This window comes from Lithobates pipiens, unplaced genomic scaffold, assembly GCF_037356315.1.
Source record: "Lithobates pipiens isolate NorthernLeopardFrog02 unplaced genomic scaffold, aLitPip1_a1.2 Scaffold_22, whole genome shotgun sequence".
Lineage (NCBI taxonomy): Eukaryota > Metazoa > Chordata > Amphibia > Anura > Ranidae > Lithobates > Lithobates pipiens.
In genome coordinates, this window is record NW_027507784.1 from 98,587,229 (window position 1) to 98,608,176 (window position 20,948).

The window sequence follows — 20,948 nt, forward strand, 5'->3', positions numbered from 1 at the left end:
ACTTTGATATCCTGCTCGAATTCAATATGTGAAACGGAGGAGTCTCTCTGTGACTTGGAGCACAGCGCCGGCTTTGAAGTTTGATCCAATTTTTGCTGCTTACCATTTGATGTTGAAAGGATGAAATGAAGAAAATGTACAGTTTTTTGCCAGTAACTCTGTAGAGCATATGTAAGATAGAAAAAAATAACAAAATCCGCTGGATGATATACTTAGAAATGTTAAGCAGATTAGTACCTTCCTATAGCTTTTTTTCTGATACAAATGAAGCATGGGGGAAAGGGGGGGGGGGACAGAGCAAGATGTGCCCTGAGACTTCCAGTTCATAAAAATACGGCTTTAAATCAGCTTGTTTTAAAAAAACAAAACTTTTTTATATGTTACTTGTTCAATGCAATTTAACCCTTTTAAGAACTGACAAGGCCTCACTTTGTAGTACTTGCCAATAATATGCATGGAAGCAGATAAAGTGGATTGGTAAAGAGATTAAGGGTCATCGTCTATGTCCCCAGATCTACTATTAATGGGATTTTCTATCCAAGCTGGGATGCACAAGTTGTATAATCCCACATGTCCCATTTGTACTCATTGCCATGAGTAGAGATTTAGCCTGTACATCTATGTCCCTTATATTTCTCTTTTTTGGTGCTGGTGAGCTGGCCAGTTTTATTGTCATAAACTGTGGCGGCTGGTGTTTTTTTGGGGGGTTGGTAAACAACCACCCCCCCTCCCCGAGTAGCTAGCGGCACCTCCCCCCATCTGCTGGTCAGTCCAGCACTTACCCCATCTAATCCTCTCCTTGGTATTGTAACACACCTGGATGAGCTCCATTTGCATTCTCTGCTCCCTGAGCCCACCCTATTTTGAAGCCTATTAGAGCCTCTGGCTCTAATCGGTTGCTTCAAAAAACACCCCCGCCATTGTAATTTATGCATCCGGCATCCTGCAATGGGCCAGAAGCATGTATAGGGGGAGGCGACAATGGATAGAGGGGCACCCTTAAGGCTCCATTTACACCAGGTCGTTCCTAATGCGGGCAGGATCGCTGTGATTCTGTCCACCATTCGGAACCACTGCAAATCGCGGGGTGTCCTTGAAATCCCTTTTACTTTGAATGGCACCAAAATGCTGCGTGATTCTGCTGCGATTGTCGCCTGGCGAATCGCGTCAAAATCACCCAAACAGAATCGAAGGACGCTCAAAAGAAGTTCTTGTACTTCTTTTGGGTGTCAGGCATCCCACTTTTCTATTTGTGCGACAATCGTGGCAGAATAGCGCCACGATTAGATGCCATTCAAAGTAACGGGGATCGCAAGCGGGCCCCTCGATTTGCGGCATTTCTGAATCATGAAAACTCTTCTGGGAAGGCTATCCACAAGGTTTAGGAATGCGTCTATGGGGAATGTTTGACCATTCTTCCAGAAGTGCATTTGTGAGGTCAGGCACTGATGTTGTATGAGAAGACCTGGCTCGCAGTCTCTGCTCTAATTCATCCCAAATTTGCAGAGGCATTCGATTCTGAGTCCTGTGGGTCACTAAGGATCACATGATCTGTAACTACCTCCTCCCAGCCACGTACAACTCTATTTCTGGGAACTGAAAACCATCCTTTGAAGACTTCTGCGTGTTATCCTCGAAATCCATGCTGACACAATCCTCCTCTTCTTCCTGTGTGTTTGGGGGACCCGGGGGAATGCTATCTGGATAAAGGTTGCCTTGAGAGGAAAGGAAGTCCTCCTCTTCTTACCGCTGTTCTGCCTCAAGTTCCATGTTCATGATTCCATGAAGCATGTACTCCAGCAGGAAGAGTAGCGGGACAGTGTAACTGATGCATGCATTGTCGCTGCTCACTATCCTTGTGGCCTCCTCAAATGGTGACAGGACAGTGCATGCATCCTTGATAAGTAGCCACTGGTGTGGCTAAAAGAAGCCAAGCTTCCCTGACCCTGTGCTGATGCCATACTTACACAGGTACTCATTGATGGCCCTCTGCTGAGTGTGCAGCCACTGCAGCATTGACAACGTTGAGTTCCACCTGGTGGGCATGTCACAAATGAGGCGGTTGATGGGCAGGTTGCATTCCCTTTGAATGTCAGCCAGCCGAGCACTGGCATTGTATGACTGGTGGAAATGACCACAGACTTTTCTGGCCTGTCTCATGAGATCGTGTAAGCCTGGCTACCTGGTCAAGAAACGTTGCACCACCAAATTCAGGACCTATGGCAAACATGGAACATGGGTCAAGTGTCCCTGTCAGAGGGCGTAGAGAAGGGTGGTGCCATTGTCACATACAAGCATTCCTGGCTGAAGCTGGCGTGGGGTCAACCTTGTGGTTCTGCGAACAGGCAAACACCCCATGTTCGACTCGAACCTCAAGCTCATCCCTAGTTGCAATTGAAAGCAATGTTTACCGGCGACCCACGATCACTCCTCAGAGAGCCAAGACAGGGATCTGTCAATGTAAACAAACAGATCCCCGTTCTGACAAGGGAGTTCAGAGTGATCGTCTGTTCATGGTGATCAGGAACTGTGATATCTCGCCTCCTCCTCCAGTCAGTCCACTCCCCCCACAGTTAGAAACACCTCCCAGGGAACACGTTTAACCCCTTGATCGCCCTCTAGTGTTAACCCCTTACCTGTCAGTGACATTTATACAGTAATCAGTGGTTATTTTTAGCTCTGATCGCTGCATAAATCTCAATGGTGTCCAATCTGTTGCTGCAATGTCGCAGTCCTGCTAAAAATTGCTTATTACCGCCATTCCTAGTAAAGAAAAAAAATGCATAATAAAAATGCCATAAATATATCCCCTATTTTGTAATGCTATAAGCTTTGAGCTAACCAATCAATATACGCTTATTGTGATTTTTTTCACTCAAAATATGTAGCAGAATACATATTGGCCTAAACTGATGAAGACATTTTCCTTGGGATAGTTATTATTGCAAAAAGTTAAAAAATATTGTTTGTTTTTTTCAAAATTGGTCTTTTTTTGTTTATAGCGCAAAAAGAAAAAAACACAGAGGTGATCAAATAACCTCAAAAGAAAGCTCTATTTGTGAGAAAAAAAGGACATCAATTTTGCTTGTGTACAATGTCGCACCACCACGCAATTGTCAGTTAAAGCATCGCAATGCCGTATAGCAAAAAATTGCCTGGTAATTGGGGGGGGGGGGGGGGGCAAATCCTTTCAGTCCTTAGGTGGTTAATAAAGAGATTTGTAGACAAGAAACAGGGGAGCTCTATATTTTACAGTACTCGTGCAGTTTTCTGCTTGATAACTGTTTCAACATCAGTCACACAGAGGGGGCACGTTTTGTTCAGTGGGTTAATAAACTTGTAGCACCCCTCTGACACCCCAAAGGCAGGATAACTCCAAAAGAATATATTTCACCAGAAGTGGACTAAATTGTTGCCACCATCCCATACATTAATGTGTAATAAATCAGGGATATGCAATTAGTGGACCTCCAGCTGTTGCAGAACTACAAGTCTCATGAGGCATAGCAAGACTCTGACAGCCACAAGCATGACACCCAGAGGCTAAGGCATGATGGGACTTGTAGTTTTGCAACAGCTGGAGGTCTGCTAATTGCATATCCCTGTAATAAAGGGTCACCCAAAGAGGATTGGGACTTTAAGGGCAACTGGGTATTGGTACAAAACCAAGTACCGTATATACTCGAGTATAGGCCGACCCGAATATAAGCCGAGGCCCCCAATTTACCCCCCAAAAAACTGGCAAACTTATTGACTCGTGTATAAGCCGAGGGTGAGACATGCCTGTCCATCCCTGTGTGTGTGTCCGTCCATCCCTGTGTGTCCGTCCGTCCCTGTGTGTCCGTCCATCCCTGTGTGTCCGTCCATCCATCCCTGTGTGTGTCCATCCATCCATCCATCCCTGTGTGTGTGTGTCTCCATCCATCCATCCATCCATCCCTGTGTGTGTGTCTCCATCCATCCATCCATCCATCCCTGTGTGTGTGTGTGTCTCCATCCATCCATCCATCCATCCCTGTGTGTGTGTGTCTCCATCCATCCATCCATCCCTGTGTGTGTGTGTATCCATCCATCCATCCATGTGTGTGTGTGTGTGTGTGTGTGTGTGTGTGTGTGTGTGTGTGTGTGTGTGTGTGTGTGTCCAGCCTACCTGTGTCCCGAGCCTTTGTCCCGAGCCTCCGTCCCGTGTCGTGCCTTGCCTTGCCTTCGTCCCGTCCCGTCCCGTCCCGTCCCGTCCCGTCCCGTGCCGTGCCGTGCCTTGCCTTGCCTCCGTCCCGTGCCCTCTTCGTCGACGGCCATTGTAAAATTCAAAAGCCGCGCCTCCTCCTTCGCCTGTGATAGGCGGAACACTGAATTTCCCAGCAGCCTGTGTTCCGCCTATCACAGACGTCGTATCATCCTCGTCCGTAGTACGAGGATGATACGACGTCCGTGATAGGCGGAACACAGGCTGCTGGGAAATTCAGTGTTCCGCCTATCACAGGCGAAGGCGGAGCCGGAGGCGCGGCTTTTGAATCAGAATGGCCGCTGTCTGTCTGCTCGACACGCTGATCGAGCGGGCAGACAGCGATGACTCGAGTATAAGCCGAGGGGGGGCACTTTCAGCCTCAAAAAAGAGGCTGAAAATCTCGGCTTATACTCGAGTATATACGGTAATAGTTTATAACAAAATGTAATTTATTAAATATTGTGAAAAGCCAATATCTGCATGAACATTGCAATTGACTGTTTAAAAACAATATCAGAATATACAGAAAGTACACAATTGACATAGGTATTGTCTCCTGAGTGTAAATTACCACTGATGCTTTTCAAGAACTTGTCCTTTCTTCAGAGGCAGTTCCTTTGTGGGGAACAATATACATCTATAATAGAAACAAATATCCACACTGAGAAACATATATACATGCATTTATGTTTTGCAGTTTTTGCACTATGCCCTTTAGGTTTTGGGTGGAATATTGATCATAGCGCATCACTACTATTATTATTTTAGTTTACATGTAGTGACAAACTGTATTTGTTGCAAAATTGCAGTTGAAGAGGTTAAAAACTTGTATGTTATGTACACGGTTCAGGGGTCAGGTGTATGCAGTATATATATATATATATATATATATATATATATTTATATATAGTGTTGGGGGGTCAGGAGTGTGTAATGTACAGAGTGCAATGGTTGGGAGAATTTAATGTATAGTCTAATTAAAGGGCAATTTTTTCATAGTTTTGGATAGAATGTAGTGATTAGAACAGCTGTCAGCTCTTAGTGTTGTGGGGGTGTTTTGGATGTGCTTTAGCGCCCCCTAAAAAGTCCCAAAGCACCCCCATTAGCAACCTCCCTGGGTGCTTCTGGGAAGAGGTTCACAGCCTGGGTCTCTTGCTTGTCATGATGACTGCAGGCAGACCCGGCTCCTTATGCAAGCTTTGCTCCTGCCCCCTATGTGTACTCAAGGAGTACACAGGCACTTCCTCTAGCTGCACTCCACACCAGCCTGGCTGGACACTGCCTGAATTCAGTTGTAAATATGCTGTGCATTGTGCTGAGGGTAGCCTACTGTAGTGTTTGTGGAGCATAATGTGATGTTTGTGGTGCAGAAACTGTAATATTTGTGGAACATATTGCAATGGTTGTGCTGGAGCAGCTGTAATATTTGTGGTGGCTGGCCACTCATGTGAACAAGCCCCAAGAAAGTGTACTGACCACCAATGTAAAGGGGCACACTAAGCATTGACCACTAAGGTAAGTGGTTAGACTGAGCACTGACCAGCAATGTAAGGCCGCGTACACACGGGCGGACTGTTCGCCCAACCTTGTCCGCTGAACAGTGTTTGGGCGGACAGTCCGCTCGTGTGTGGGCTTTCAGCGGACAGTTTCAGCGGACAGTTGGACGGACAAAGTCTTTCGGAAATTCCGAAAAACTGTCCGCTGAAACTGTGTTTGAGCGAACAGTCCGCCCGTGTGTGGGCCTGTCCGCTGTACTTTCGAAATGAGCGTACTGTTCCCGCTCGGAAAGTCCGCCCATTTCGAGCGCGTGTACAGGTAGGCGGGGCCCGCGAAGGAGACGTCGCGGGCTCCGCCGCCTGGAATGGGCTTAAAGGGGAACCCCAACGCCGAAAAAAATCGGCGTGGGGGTTCCCCCCAAGTCCACACCAGACCCTTGTCCGAGCACGCTACCCGGCCGGCCAGGAAAGGGGGGCGAGCGAGCGCGCCCCCCCCTCCTGAGCCGTACCAGGCCGCGTGCCCTCAACATGGGGGGGTGCCTTGGGGAAGGGGGGGGGCGCGCGGCCCCCCCACCCCAAAGCACCTTGTCCCCATGTTGATGAGGACAAGGGCCTCTTCCCGACAACCCTGGCCGTTGGTTGTCGGGGTCTGCGGGCGGGGGGCTTATCGGAATCCGGGAGCCCCCTTTAAGAAGGGGGCCCCCGGATACCGGCCCCCCACCCTATGTGAATGAGTATGGGGTACAATGTACCCCTACCCATTCACCTGTGAAATAAAGTACAAATAAAAACACAACACAGGGGAAAAAATATTTTATTGCACAGCCGGGGGTCTTCCGTCTTCGGGGGTCTTCTCGCCGGACTCCTCCGCTATGTGTGTGTAGCTCTTTTGCCAGCGGAGGAGTCCGGCTTTCTTCCTCCCCGCCGCCGGCCTCTTCTCCCGACTTCGGGGGTCTTGTCCCCCTCTTCGGTTCTTCTGCCGGGCCACCGCGCCTGGTCCGGTGGCCCGGTCTTCTGTCGCCGTCTTCCGTTCTTCTGTCGCCGCCTTCGGTTCTTCTGCCGGGCCACCGCGCCTTCTTGTAGCTCTTTTACAGGCGGTGGCCCGGTCTTCTGTCGCCGTCGCCGCCTTCCGTTCGTGTTCTTCTTCTTGTTCTTCTTGTTCTTCTCCAGGCGATGTTGACTCGACGAGCTCTCCGGCCGGAATGCCGGGGACGCGCTGTGCGGTCACTTATATAGTGACAATGGGGCGGGGTCACATGGTATATGTCACATGGGTTGGTCACATGGGTTGATGTCACATGGGGACTATGACATCGTAAGGGGGCGGGGTCACCATGTGACATCAACCCATGTGACCAACCCATGTGACATATACCATGTGACCCCACCCCATTGTCACTATATAAGTCACAGCGCAGGGCGGCTCTGGCATTCCGGCCGGAGGGAGCGACGTGTCAACATCGCCTGGAGAAGAACAAGAAGAAGAACACGAACGGAAGGCGGCGACGGCGACAGAAGACCGGGCCACCGCCTGTAAAAGAGCTACAAGAAGGCGCGGTGGCCCGGCAGAAGAACCGAAGGCGGCGACAGAAGAACGGAAGACGGCGACAGAAGACCGGGCCACCGGACCAGGCGCGGTGGCCCGGCAGAAGAACCGAAGAGGGGGACAAGACCCCCGAAGTCGGGAGAAGAGGCCGGCGGCGGGGAGGAAGAAAGCCGGACTCCTCCGCTGGCAAAAGAGCTACACACACATAGCGGAGGAGTCCGGCGAGAAGACCCCCGAAGACGGAAGACCCCCGGCTGTGCAATAAAATATTTTTTCCCCCTGTGTTGTGTTTTTATTTGTACTTTATTTCACAGGTGAATGGGTAGGGGTACATTGTACCCCATACTCATTCACATAGGGTGGGGGGCCGGTATCCGGGGGCCCCCTTCTTAAAGGGGGCTCCCGGATTCCGATAAGCCCCCCGCCCGCAGACCCCGACAACCAACGGCCAGGGTTGTCGGGAAGAGGCCCTTGTCCTCATCAACATGGGGACAAGGTGCTTTGGGGTGGGGGGGCCGCGCGGCCCCCCCCTTCCCCAAGGCACCCCCCCATGTTGAGGGCACGCGGCCTGGTACGGCTCAGGAGGGGGGGGCGCGCTCGCTCGCCCCCCTTTCCTGGCCGGCCGGGTAGCGTGCTCGGACAAGGGTCTGGTGTGGACTTGGGGGGAACCCCCACGCCGATTTTTTTCGGCGTTGGGGTTCCCCTTTAAGCCCATTCCAGGCGGCGGAGCCCGCGACGTCTCCTTCGCGGGCCCCGCCTACCTGTACACGCGCTCGAAATGGGCGGATTTGCCTCCTCCTTACGTGGGCGAGTCCGTTCATTTCAAAAGTTGAGCGAACTGTTTGCCCAACCTTGTTCGTCAAACAGTCCGCTCGTGTGTGGGCAAGTCCGCTCATGCAAATTTTGAGCGGACTGTTTGACAAACTGTTTGCCGAACAAGGTTGGGCGAACAGTCCGCGCGTGTGTACGCGGCCTAAGAGGGAGACTGACCACCAATGTAAGAGAGAACATCTATCATGGTACAACATAGTCCTAATGCCCACAATCTATATGCTACACAGTCCTGACCCACACATTCTATACGCTATGTTGTATGTCACACAATGAAGGGGGCACCATGATCACATAGCCCTGAATGCTATACTCTGTATGTTCTGTTATATGTTACTTTGTTCTGAGCACTGCCGCACATATGATATTTTTTACATTACAATGTTCTGACAGTTGCATTTTATACACTGTGCTGTACCTTACATAATACTTATTGCTCCATAATCTATTTTGTTTGTTACATGCAGTAACTTGCAGCTGAATGACCTGGCCATTTTGTTTGCGATTCGGCACTGTGTCACTTTAACTGACAATTGCACAGGCTGTGCGACGTTGCACCCAAACAAAATTTACGTCCCTTTTTTCCCACAATTAAAGTTCCTTTTGGTGGTATTTGATCACCTCTGCGGTTTTTATATTTTGCGCTATAAACAAAAAAAGAACGACAGTTTTGAAAAAAATACAACATTTTGTACTTTTTGCTATAATAAATATCCCCATTTGTTTTTAAAAAAAGCTTTTTTTTTTCTCAGTTTAGGCCAATATCTATTCTTCTACATATTTTTGGTAAAAAAACCAAAATAAGCGTATATTGATTCGTTTGCGCAAAAGTTATAGCGTCTACAAAATAGGGGATAGATTTATAGCATTTTTATTGTTATTATTTTTTTACTAGTAATGGCGACGATCTGCAATTTTTATTGTGACTGTGACATTATGGCAGACACATCGGACACTTTTGGCACATTTTTGGGACCATTGGCATTTATACAGCGATCAGTGCTATAAAAATGCACTGATTACTGTAAAAATTTCACTGGCAGGGAAGTTTAACACTAGGGGGCAATCAAAGGGTTAACTGAGTTCCCTCAGTGTGTTTCTAACTGTAGGGGGAGGGGACCGACTAGAGGGGATGACAGATCGTGGTTACTAGCTATTAGGAACTCATAATCTGTCATTCCGAAAAGAACAGAACAGGGATTTGTGTGTTTACATACACACGATCCTGTTTTGCCTCTCGTACTCGCAATCGCTCGTGTCCGATGGTCATCGTGACAGTCGGCCATGAGCATCGGCACCCCCGCAGTGCAGCTGGTGCGTGGGCGCCTGATATCCTGATCCCATGAGTAGACGTACAGCTACAGCGATTTGCGAGATCATGCCGACCTGTCATAGTATAAAAACAAAATGAAAGGTCTGCAGTCACCAGTGATACACCCCGGATTCAATAGAAACAAAACAAAAGGTCTGCAGTCACCAGTCATACACCTGCCGTAGTATAATGACGGCCGCTGGCGGGCTGGTCAGCAAGCGGTTAAAAAGGTACTTCTGTTAGGTAGGATAATACAAAGTGTTAGCTCTCTATATTCCGTGTGCAGCATATACAGTTTGATGGAAGATTTTCCTTCTTTAAAATGATCATTTGTGCCAAGGTTTATGTGTGTCTGTTCAAATAGCACAGTAATTATGGCATATTTGTGGGTACAATGACTGAGATGTGTGCAGTGTATATAGCAAGTAGGCTCAGATTCTATTTAATCTATTCCTCCTAAGTCTCTTCCGATACTTAGGTGCTTTCTCTACATGCCCACTGCTCGCCATGCTAAGCACTTTTTTTAGGGTGCCACTGGGTTCCCCCAGATCTTTTACAATCCTAGCCAACACCCATACACCAGTGTATCTGCCTGTCCGTACAGGATATATGGGTACACAGATATACTGACAGATCTGAAGGAGACCTGCATGGCACCAGCAATCTGATGATCACTGGTGCAATGATTTACAGGCTCCAAAAGAAATTCATTCTAAATGCGTATTTTATTACCTGCAAAAAAATGTGCATTTATTATTTTTTTAAAAGGTGAACTTATCTTTAATCTGTAGGCGCTATACAAATATGTGAAAAAGTCAAACATTTCCATGGGGTAGGCTTACTTTTTCACATGACACTGTGGGGGTTATTTACAAAAGGCAAATCCACTTTGCACTACAAATGCACTTGGAAGTGCAGTCGCTCTAAATCTAATGGGTAGATCTGAAATGAGTGGAAGCTCTGCTGATATTATCATCCAATCATGTGCAAGCTAAAATGCTGTTTTTTATTTTCCTTGCATGTCCCCCTTGGATCTACAGCGACTTTACTTCCAAGTGCACTTGTAATGCAAAGTGGGTTTTCCTTTAGTAAATAACCCCCTGTGTGTGTTTATGTATGTGTATATACACTGATCAGCCATAACTCTATGACCACTAACAGGTTAGGTGAATAACACTGATTATCTTATTACAATGCCATCTGAAAGATGGTAGGATATGTTAGGCAGCAAGTAAACATGTTGTCCCTGAAGTTATTGCGTTAAAGGCAGAAAAAAATGGGCATTGCATTTTGTTGTGTATGGCATAGCCACTGACTGTTCAGGGTACCCATGCTGACACATATCCACAGCAAAAAGCACCTACAATGGGCCTGTGAGAGACAGAACTTGGCCATAGAATAAAGGAAAACAGTGGCCTGGTCTGATGAAACACGCTTTCCTATCGTGTCGATGGCCGGTGCATATATGTCACATACCTGGGGGAAGAGATGACACCAAGGTGCATTATGGGAAGAAGGCAAGCAGGTGGAGGCAATGTGATGCTTTGGGAAATGTTCTGCTGGAAATCTTGGGTTCTGACATTTATGTGGATGTTACTCAACACTTACCACCTACCTAAATATTGTTGCTGACCAAGTAACAAAGGGTATTCCCTCATGGCAGTGGCCTCTTTCAGCAGGATAATGTGCCCTGCCATACTGCAAAAATGGTTCTAAAATGGTTTGCGGAACACAACAATGAGTTTGAGTTGTTGACTTGGCCTCCAAATTCTCCAGATCTCAATCCAATCGAGCATCTTTTGAAAGTGCTGGAAAAACAAATCCGATTCATTGAGGTGCACCTCACAACTTACAAGACTTAAAGGATCTCCTACGGACAACTTGGTGCCATATACCACAGCATACCTTCAGACATCTATTGGAGTCCATGCCTCAACGGTTCAGGGTTGTTTTGGCAGCAAAAGGGAGACCTACTCAAAGTTATGGCTGATCAGTATAGCACCTTAAATGAATCTATTACTTTGGTATTGTTTAATATGGTAAAATGGCTACTTCAGAACAATACTACAGATGTCATTCTTGTAATGTGCCTGATCATCTGATCATTTTTTCAAATAACAATCTACATTTCTTTGTTTTTTCTTGCATCTGTTTTAAGGATTTAGATGTCTGTCCAAGTATAGTGACCAATAAGAATGATACAGAAGTCATTGTAAACAATCGGTATTCAAATTATTTTGGATCTTGCAAAAGTACAGGTAGAGTACACAGTCTTCTATAATCATAATACAATGCTGATACAGTACCCTATGCCTCTATGTCACTGCATGCATAACACAGAATAAACCAGCACCATTTCCAACTTGCTCATTGCTATGTGTCTCTAATGTAGTAATGTGGTCAAGTTCAGATCCTAGTCCGAACCCTCCTGAGTGATGCCGCCAGGAAGATTTCACCTGTACTTGGCCAATCATGCTGCTGGGCAGGGAATGTCTCTGCCACTTATGATATGTCCAGTATAATGACAGCTTCCTGGCAGGCTTGCTCAGGTGGGTATGGACTAGGATCCAAATACACCTGAGTTCATTCCTAGTTAGCACATAGACTATATTGTCAAAAGTATTGGGACACCTGTCTTTACACGCATATGAACTTTAATGACATCCCAGTCTGTAGGGGTCAATATTGCGTTGGCCCACTCTCTGCAGCTATAACAGCTATAACTCTTCTGGGAAGGTTGTCCACAAGGTTTAGGAATGTGTCTATGGGAATCTTTGACCATTCTTCCAGAAGCGCATTTGTGAGCTCAGGCACTAAAGTTGAAAGAGAAGGCCTGGCTAGCAGTCTCCACTCTAATTCATCCAAAAGGTGTTCTATCAGGTTGAGGCCAGGACTCTGTGCAGACCAGTCAAGTTCCTCCACCCCAAACTCGCTCAACCATGTCTTTATGGACCTTGTTTGTGCACTGTTGTGCAGTCATGTTGGAACAGTTAGGGTCCATCCTTCATTGAAATTGTCCAAAATGTCTAGGTATGCTGACTGATGCCTTAAAGTGGAGGGCCACCCTGAAAAAAAAAATACATTAAAAATTAAAAAATTTTTTTTAAACTTACCAGAAATGCCTGTTGCTAGGCACATCATCCTAATCTGTCTCTTCCTCCTCCACTGAGATCTTCTGTCTTCTCTCCTCCGTGCTGCGTCTTCTGGGTAATGGGTCCCGCTGTGTTCTGGGAACTGTGTGTCCCAGAACACAGCGCGCCCCATTCACAAAGCGCTGCGTGACTCGCGCATGTGCAGTAGGAAACGGGCAGTGAAGCCGCAAGGCCCCGCACCGGGACCCGAGAGCCGAGGGACGGGTCAGCCTCGGACAGCCGACATCGCGGGTGCCCTGGACAGGTAAGTGTGCTTATTAAGTCAGCAACTACAGTGTTTGCAGCTGCTGACTTTTTAAGAGTTCCCTTCACTGGAAGCCCAACCCCTGAAAAAAAACCCATACCATAATCCCCCCTCCACCAAATGTTTTGGACCAGTGCACAATGCAAGGTCCATAAAGACATGGATGAGCTAGTTTGGGGTGGAGGAACTTGACTGGCCTTCACAGAGTCCTGACCTTAACCCAATAGAACACCTTTGGGTAAAAATAAGTTTGAATGAGTTAAAAAAAAAAAACACAATATATACCACAATTTTTTTTGTATAATATGAAAGATGTTACGCTGAGTAAATAGATACCAAACATGTCACACTTTAAAATTGTGCACTCTTGTGGAATGGTGACAAACTACGGTACTTAAAAATCTCCATAGGTGACGTTTTAAATACTGTTACAGGTTACCTGATTAGAGTTACAGAGGAGGTCTAGCGCTAGAATTAGCATAACATTCACAGCGATACCTCACAAGAGTGGTGCAAAAAACTTTTACATATCCGTGCGTCACTTACGTATGCATTTACTTCTGTACGTGAGCATGGAGGAATTTAATTTTTTTGCACTTTTATTCCTATTACAATAAATATAAACATCCCTTGTAAAAGAAATAAAGATGGTAGGTCCTCTTTATGAAGAGATCTGGGGTCAAAAAGACCCAAAATCTCTTCTTTACTTTTAAAAGCAAAAAATCCCCAAATTTTGTTTTGATCTTTTGCTTATTGTTTACCGCCCTGGACCGGAAGTGACGTCATGATGTCGCTCCAGTCCTCTAAGGCCATAGAGGCTATCAAATTGTTTTCAATAATTTTTATTCAAGTTTTCACCAATACAAAGTAAAGATCATGGCATTGGATTTGACAGTCCATATTTTTGGTATATTAAGTAACATGAGTTACAATCACGGATAGTCCACCACCTCGTCAGCTGGATGAAAATGTCTTTGTTATCTTCCTTTATACCTTTTAAATCCCAGTTAGGATATTTCTAAAACTGTTATGTGGTGGAAGACCTGTGTTGGGCTTCTCACCCTAGCCTCCTGTTCCCTTAAAACAATTTTATGATTTACGCTACAGGGTGCCCCCACCACGCCAGGGGATGGAGTTCACCCCATTGAGTATTCGGGAATCCCTCACATCCTCCAACCGTAGAGGGGCAACCCCCACCCAACAACACCAGAATCTCAGAAGGTGAGAGGGGATAGGAGGAAAATGGGAGAAGAAAGGAAAGGAGAGGAGGTGGAAAAACGCGCGGGGGGGGGGGGGGGGGGTGACTCCACGCTCTGCGTTACCTCCCCAAGTAAACCCCTTAATCAGAGAGTGTCCAAAGGTCATTTGACAAGTATCCAATCCATAGATCCCATATTTTATCAAACTGTTTCATTTTATCCTGCACAATCACTATTAGCCTTTCGTTCAACATAAGCCATGAAAGTTTATGTTTAAATTGAGCAAACGGTATGGCTTCTGACTTCCATTTCTTAGCAATGAGGCTATCAAATTGAACTCTACTCTACTCAAGAGAAAGCCATCCGCCGGCTGAAAAAAAACAATAGCGGGCGTTATGGCTGATAACTCCAGCCATAATCCCGGTAAACCACTTGCAGACTGGAACGTATATATATATATATATATATATATATATATATATATATATATATTGCGGTCGGGAAGTGTTTAAAGAAACAGCAGTTTTGCTATGGACGGCATTTTTTTTATATTTGTGATATTATCTACTTTTCTGCCAAAGCAACTCCCGCCAGTCGCAAGATAAGCAATTTTGTAAAATGATCTTGTAGTGGTAATCAGAAAAGTGCTCAAAATTCTGTGAATAGCCTCTGGTTAGGCCAGCTACAATTATCGTGATGGGAAGACACAACCCGAGAAATTGCTACCTAATAAGAGATTTCTTCAGCCAAACATGCAGATCTCTGTCGTAAAGAAATAATGGCAGTCAAATTTATTCTAAATGATTGTATTTTCTCCTAAATCGTATTTAATTGATATAGAGCAAAATGTCCAATCTGCTGCAGGTATACCACCACCCTTTTACTCCTCTAACTATGGGTGCAATCTTCCAGCGGTCAATGGCCACTTCACAAGGGCTACTTCCAACCACAAAAGAAAGAAAGCTACTCTCCAATAAAAATCTCTTGTATATTGATTGATGATATTTGATTATATATGGGACCGTTTTTACGTTTTTTTTATTTTATTTTTTTGCTTACAACCTAGTTAGATGACATATGGGATTATTTTCATGTTTTTTTACTTTTTCTGCACATGATTTATAATGATTGTGTAAACGTATGAGCTTTGTTGTTTGTATGCACATTTGAGCCCACATTTGGTCATTTTATATAAAAGTGGATGTAACCCTCACATATAACCAGTATAGTGAACAGCCTTGGATGATACACAGAGATGAAACAAATTTTTTGTTGTAGATTTATTTGTATATCTGCTGTCTTCAGCTTTATATACTGTTTAGAAAGTGCACATTGTGTTTGTTTTTTTATTCCTGTTCCTGCTGTGGGAGGGGAGTCTTGGCATACACTGTGTGACAGCTGATTGGTAAAAAGACACACACACCCACTCCACATAGGCAGATGAAGGAAGGAATGTGCAGAGTTGTGCTGTGAATAGACAAGCTCTCTGATAATCTATTTATAACACCCAACCCGACACAAATTTCCAGCTGCTTTTATATCCCGTCTCAGAGAACTTGTCAGAAGTTATCATGCCGATAACAGCGGAACAGAGCAGCATAAAGACACAGTACTTAGGGCTTTGGAGAGTGATAAGTAAACACTGCAGATAGATGTCCTCAGGTCAAATTTCATGAATCGGGTTTACATCCACTTTAGCCTCCCTGGCGGTATGATTATGTCAGATTTTTGATGCTCAAAGCGGTACAATGTGTTGCATAGAAATTTGTTGTTTTATATTGTGGGCCTGTAATTCTTAGGAATAACGCTCTTAAATCTCTCCAAACATGAGTCTAGTAGACATCCCGAGTATGATAAAGTTTGAAGCACAAAATCATAAATTATAATATAATAAATAATTATACATAATTATAACAAATAATAATATAATAATAATAAAAAATATTCAATAATGTAATCAAATCAAAAACACTGACATTTTCTCAGTTGCAGAGTTGTCGCTTTCATTATTTTTAGTGTTTGATGACGGATCTTCCCACAAATCACTGTCATTCAATTCTGCAAGTGATTCTAATTTATTATCGCTGTTTTCTAGCTGGTCTAAAACTACTTTTGATGTAAAGGGACACTTTTTGGTTGCTATGGACAATATCCAATTTGCAGGCAGAAAGAACAATATATATATATATATATATATATATATATATATATATATATATATATATATATATATATATAATATAAAACTACATGCAGGGCACTGGACAAACCACTAGGGACAAAGGGGATGTGAAATAATTTGATACAGTAATGTAATCTGTAAGAATACAGTGTACTGTATGTATTGTGTGTTCTAACTTTTTGAATTTGGGGCCGAGCTCCGTCCCCATGCGTCGCAACGTTTGCAGGGAACGGAGCCCGGCACTGTGATAGATCGAGTGGAGACACGGCTCGCAAACACAGCGGGGAGACATCGCAGGATCCTGGGGACAAGGTAAGTAACTGTACCTGGATCCTGCAATGCGATCCCGAGTGTGGCTCGGTGCTACCGATTTTGGTAATGAAAATTCACCCCGAGCCACACTTGGGAATACCGGAGGTTCAGGAGTGCTTCTCTGTTAGTAGGTATATATTTATTGAATTATTCCATGCACAAGCCGGTCCACCTGTCCCACAAGTTCTAATGTGTTTCACTCTCTTTGGAGCTTACTCGTACCAGGGAACGCAATTAACCCCCTTGATTGCCCCCTGGTGTTAACCCCTTCACTGCCAGTGAAATTTTTACAGTAATCAATGCCCTTTTATAGCACTGATTACTGTATTAATGGTCCCAAAATTGTGTCAAAATTATCCGATGTGTCCGCCATAATGTCGCAGTCACGATAAAAATCGCAGATCGTCACCATTACTAGTAAAACAAAAAATTATAATAAAAATGCTATAAATCTATCCCCTATTTTGTACACACTATAACTTTTGCGCAAACCAATCAATATACGCTTATTGCGATTTTTATTACCAAAAATATGTAGAAGAATTCATATCAGCCTAAACTGCAAAACAAATAGCTTTTTTAAAAAATGGGGATATTTATTATAGCAAAAAGTACAAAATAATTTTTCAAAATTGTCGCTATTTTTTTGTTTATAGAGCAAAAAATAAAAACCGCAGAGATGATCATATACCACCAAAAGAAAGCTCTATTTGTGGGGAAAAAAGGGACGTCAATTTTGTTTGGGTACAATGTTGCATGACTGCGCAATTGTCAGTTAAAGCAGTGCCAAAACGCAAAAAGTGCTCTGGTCAGGGAGGGGGTAAAATCTTCTGGGGCTGAAGCGATTAAGCAAACAATGCTTTTTTTTTCATATTTTTCCTTGCATGTGATTGGATATTCTTTGCAAAGTGGAGCTTCACCTCATTTAGTAAGCTCTGGGGCAACTGTACTTGTAAAGTGCGATGTCTATTTGCCTTAGTATATAAGACCAATGCCAGTCTTTAGAAACATTTATTCTGGGTTTTTCTGTAAGATATGGTTGGCATATGGTTTACAAACATATGATTATACAAGGCGATATTATTTTTTGTGTCTGTATACTTTCTAGTTATATAAAGCAGCCCTCAAAATTTCCACTTTTCTGCTCACATTAGGCAAGTGAAAATAAGCTGAGGGCGAGTGTGGAGCCACATCGGAGGGGAGGGCGGGCACCGCTGGCAGGCAGGGTTGAATGGGAATCGATTCTCCTTCCAGCCTCCACCCCCTGTCATTCTCTAAGTATGGTCTGGCATACAGTGGGAGTGGCACTAGATGAGTTCAGTGTACAATTTTATTTATCACAGTCAGATCAGTGAGAAATGGTTTATGTTAATAGGTTGTTGTTGTTATTAATATTTAGAAGAAAATGGAAAAATCTGGCGGGGGAATCCAGTACGTTAAAGCACCTCATCCCAAAGTTGGATTAATAGTTTTGTAGAGTGATTGGGAAAATGGGGATTATTGCGGTGCCAATCAATCAGACAGAAACAAATTAATTCTAAAAAGTCAAAATGTATGAAATACAAATTCAAAGATTTTATTCAGTACAATAGGGAAGTAATCAAAATACATAGACAAAATATACAAGGGTAATTAGGTTAAAATACACATCTCTAGTGAGTCGAATTGGTCGAAGATGGTGGCAACCTTATAAATACTCAGTGGTCAAGAGTATCCCAACATGTTTCGCCATTACAATGGCTTTTTCAGGGGAACCAAAACTTGACCGAAAAGAAGACGAGGTGGTAGGCTAAAAGAACATAACAAAGAACAAAATCAAGAAAATTCTGGGTTATGAGCTGCATGGCTGTTAACTATGTTAATATTTATTTTTGTAACTTAATTCTGCATAAAACATTTAACAGTGTAATTTCATGAGATAATTTACGAGGGAGTGTTTAGGGGTGGAAATAGGGGTGAGGCACGGTAGGGGTTGTGTGGGACAACTGGTGGCGAGTACCTCTTAAGGCCTGGCTAGGAGCTCAGGATGTGAAATTTTGAGCCCTGGAAAGTATAAAACTTTATAGCTGTTGACAAAAAAGGTAAGTGTAAGTCCGTAGAAGAATGTAGGGAAATAAAATGCAGAGGGACTACTTGTAAATGCAGAGGGACTACTTGTAAAGTTGGAGCTGTAGTAGGCAGAAGAGCCGCATAAGCCAATGCCTCCTCTGTAATGCTGGCTCCTGTCCCATGCAGAGTGATACCAAATGCACTCCACCTCTTATCCCAGCTAGCGGTCTCCAGGGTGGTGCCAGCAGCAGGAAAGAAGAGATCCTCAGGTCAGTGTGGCACAATACTCTGGGCATAATAGTATAGGTCTGCTTTCACAGGCTGCTGTGGGTTACCCACACCACAGGTGCAGTGCAGTGTACCTGCAGCTTTCCTGCACTTTGCCATAGACTTCTATTATATACTGAAGGTTTGGTGCACTTTCTGAATACAGATTTTTTGGTGCGCTTTCAGAAAGTGCAGCACACCTACAGGATATAATAGAAGTCTATGGCAATGCACAGCTAACCAAGGAAAGTTGCAGATGCACTGCGCTGCACCCATGGTACAGGTAAACCGCAGCACATCAGTGTGAAAAGGGGGCTCAGAACTGTAAGGGTTCATTTACATTTGCAGTTTGGGGGGTGGTAAAACCCCATAGTTAAGATGTGTTTTATCACCCCCACCCCAACCACACCCCCTTTAGCTGCAGTGGCCAGGGGTGTACACATGTCTCAGCCGCAGCAGAAGTTATACGCCCTGTCGTGGTTGGTAGGTATAGCACCTGCCAAGCATGATCCATTCAAGTGGATGAGGCCACTCTGCAAGTGCCCTGCAACCTTGTGAAGTACAGCAAAGGCCGCGTACACACGGGCGGAATGTATGGCCTACTTAGTCCGTCGAAACACATTTCAGCGGACAGTCCGCTCGTGTGTGGGCTTCAGCTGACTTTTTCAGCGTGCAGTCTGGCGTACTAAGTATTTCGGAATTTCCGTAATTCTGTCCGTCATACTTTGGTTTCAGCGGACAATCCGCTCGTGAGTAGGCTAGTTCGACGGACTAAGAATGGCGCATGCTCAGAAAGGATTTACACGGCGGAAGGTTGCATTGCTGTGTATTGGACTTCCTATTTCTAGTCCCGTCGTACGTGCTGTACACGTCATCGCGCAAGCTTTCGACGGACTGTTTGTGCATCCGTGTGTGGTCAAGTCCGTTCATTCGAAAGTAGGACGGACTGTCCGTCGGATTGTATGACGGACTAAGTAGGCCATACAGTCCGCCCGTGTGTACGCGGCCAAACTTTGACCATTTCAATACCAGGCACTTTCCTCCCTTTTTTTTCCTATTTTTTTTTCCCCAATTTTTGGGCTTTCAGCGTTGTCGCGGTTTAAATGACAATTGCGCGGTAATGCTACGCTGTACAAAAACAATTTTTTTGAATTTTATTCCCACAAATAGAGCTTTCATTTGGTGGTATTTTATCACCTTTGCGGTTTTTATTTTTTGCTAAACAAAAAAGACAGAAAATTGTGAAAAAATAAGTTTTTCTTTGTTTCTGTTATAAAATGTTGTAAATAAGTATGTTTTCTCCTTCACTGATGGGCACTAATGAGGCTGCACTGCCGAACACTAATAAGGTGGCACTGATGGGCACTGATATGCAGCACTGATGGGCACTCATAGGTGGCACTGATGGGCACTCCTAGGCAGCACAGATGGGCACTCTGAGGCGCATAGATGGGCACTCATAGGTGGCACAGATGGGCACTCATAGGCAGCACAGATGGGCACTGAATGGCTGCACTGATGGTTACTTATGGGTGGCACTGATGGGCATGGATGGCCACTGATAGCAGGCACTGATGGACACTGATAGCAGGCACTGATGGACACTGATAGCAGGCACTGATTGACACTGATTGACACTGATAGATGGCACTGATTGGCTTCACTGATTAGGAGGCACTGGCAGGTATTGCTGGTGGGCACTGATTGACATCATGTGTGGACACACTTTAGCATCATGTGTGGGCACTAGGGATGAGCCTGATTTGGGGTGTTCGTGGCAAATTCAAACACCCTTTAAAAGTCTATGGGAGAACACAAAAGTGCTAATTGTAAAGGCTTATATGCTTGGTTTTGTCATAAAAAGTGTTTGGGGACCTGGGGACCCCCCGATGCCGTTTTTTTCAATTACTTTTACCTGTATTGCCGAGACTCGACAATTCATTATTGCCGCGCGTAGTTTTAAATTACTTTTTTTTCCTTTAGAAATGTCATTTTGTGCAGGTATTGTTCACTTTACCACTGTACCAATGTACCACTTTACAGGCATACTATAGACACCCCCCAGGTACGAATCTTAAAGGAATATTTCACTTTTATTGTTTCACTTTAAGCATCATTAAAATCTCTGCT

The 20,948-nt window shown here is 44.7% G+C and overlaps 1 protein-coding gene across 1 annotated transcript in view; it reads left to right on the forward strand.

The window, feature by feature from the left end:
- Positions 1–20,948, forward strand: part of MYO3B (myosin IIIB) — a 583,926-nt gene that overhangs the window by 460,656 nt on the left and 102,322 nt on the right. Inside the window, exon 31 of the mRNA XM_077447966.1 lies at positions 11,572–11,671. Within this exon, the coding sequence (XP_077304092.1) occupies positions 11,572–11,671 (100 nt within the window). The remainder of the gene's footprint in view (positions 1–11,571; positions 11,672–20,948) is intronic.